The 815-nt window shown below is 65.5% G+C and overlaps 1 protein-coding gene across 1 annotated transcript in view; it reads right to left on the bottom strand.

Moving 5' to 3' along the window:
• Window positions 1–6: 6 nt before the first annotated feature.
• The window catches only part of SDC3 (syndecan 3), a 33,167-nt gene continuing 32,358 nt past the window's right edge, over window positions 7–815 (bottom strand). The window contains exon 5 of the mRNA XM_042019880.1: window positions 7–319. Coding sequence (XP_041875814.1) covers window positions 153–319 — 167 coding nt within the window. The 3' untranslated portion in view covers window positions 7–152. The remainder of the gene's footprint in view (window positions 320–815) is intronic.

Consider the following 815-nt stretch of genomic DNA (forward strand, 5'->3'; position numbering starts at 1 on the left):
GCGGGTTTTGCTTTGTAAATTCACAGTCTGATCCCAAAAAAAGAGGGGGGGGGGGGGCAAGGAAAGAGAGAGACCGGATGGAGGAGAGGAGGGGAGGGTTTGGAGCGGGGAGGGAGCGAGGGAGGGAGCGTGAGGCACTCCGGGCTCTCGGTCTACGCGTAGAACTCCTCCTGCTTGTCGGGTTTCTGGTAGGTCACGTTGGCCTGCTTGGGCTCCTCCAGGGTGTAGCTGCCCTCGTCCTTCTTCTTCATGCGGTAGATGAGCAGCATGACCAGGAAGGCGGCGAAGAGGGCGCCCACCACGCCGCCCACGATGACCGCTGCAACAACGGCACAGGGGACACGGCCGTCAGTGCCACCCGCGGCCATCAGTGGCACCGCCAGCTGCCAGTGCCACCTCCAGCCCAGCCATCAGTGCCACCCCCTGCCCTCAGTGTCACCCGCAACCCTCAGTGCCACCCGCAACCCTCAGTGTCACCCCCGTCCCTCAGTGTCACCCCCAACCCTCAGTGCCACCCCCAACCCTCAGTGCCACCCCCGTCCCTCAGTGTCACCCGCAACCCTCAGTGCCACCCGCAACCCTCAGTGTCACCCCCGTCCCTCAGTGTCACCCCCAACCCTCAGTGCCACCCCCAACCCTCAGTGCCACCCCCGTCCCTCAGTGTCACCCGCAACCCTCAGTGCCACCCGCAACCCTCAGTGTCACCCCCGTCCCTCAGTGTCACCCCCAACCCTCAGTGCCACCCCCAACCCTCAGTGCCACCCCCGTCCCTCAGTGTCACCCGCAACCCTCAGTGCCACCCGCAACCCTCAGTG

Source organism: Corvus kubaryi, unplaced genomic scaffold (assembly GCF_017639235.1).
Source record: "Corvus kubaryi isolate FWS band 111438036 unplaced genomic scaffold, C.kubaryi_AGA036_p1.0 36356, whole genome shotgun sequence".
Classification (NCBI taxonomy): Eukaryota; Metazoa; Chordata; class Aves; order Passeriformes; family Corvidae; genus Corvus; species Corvus kubaryi.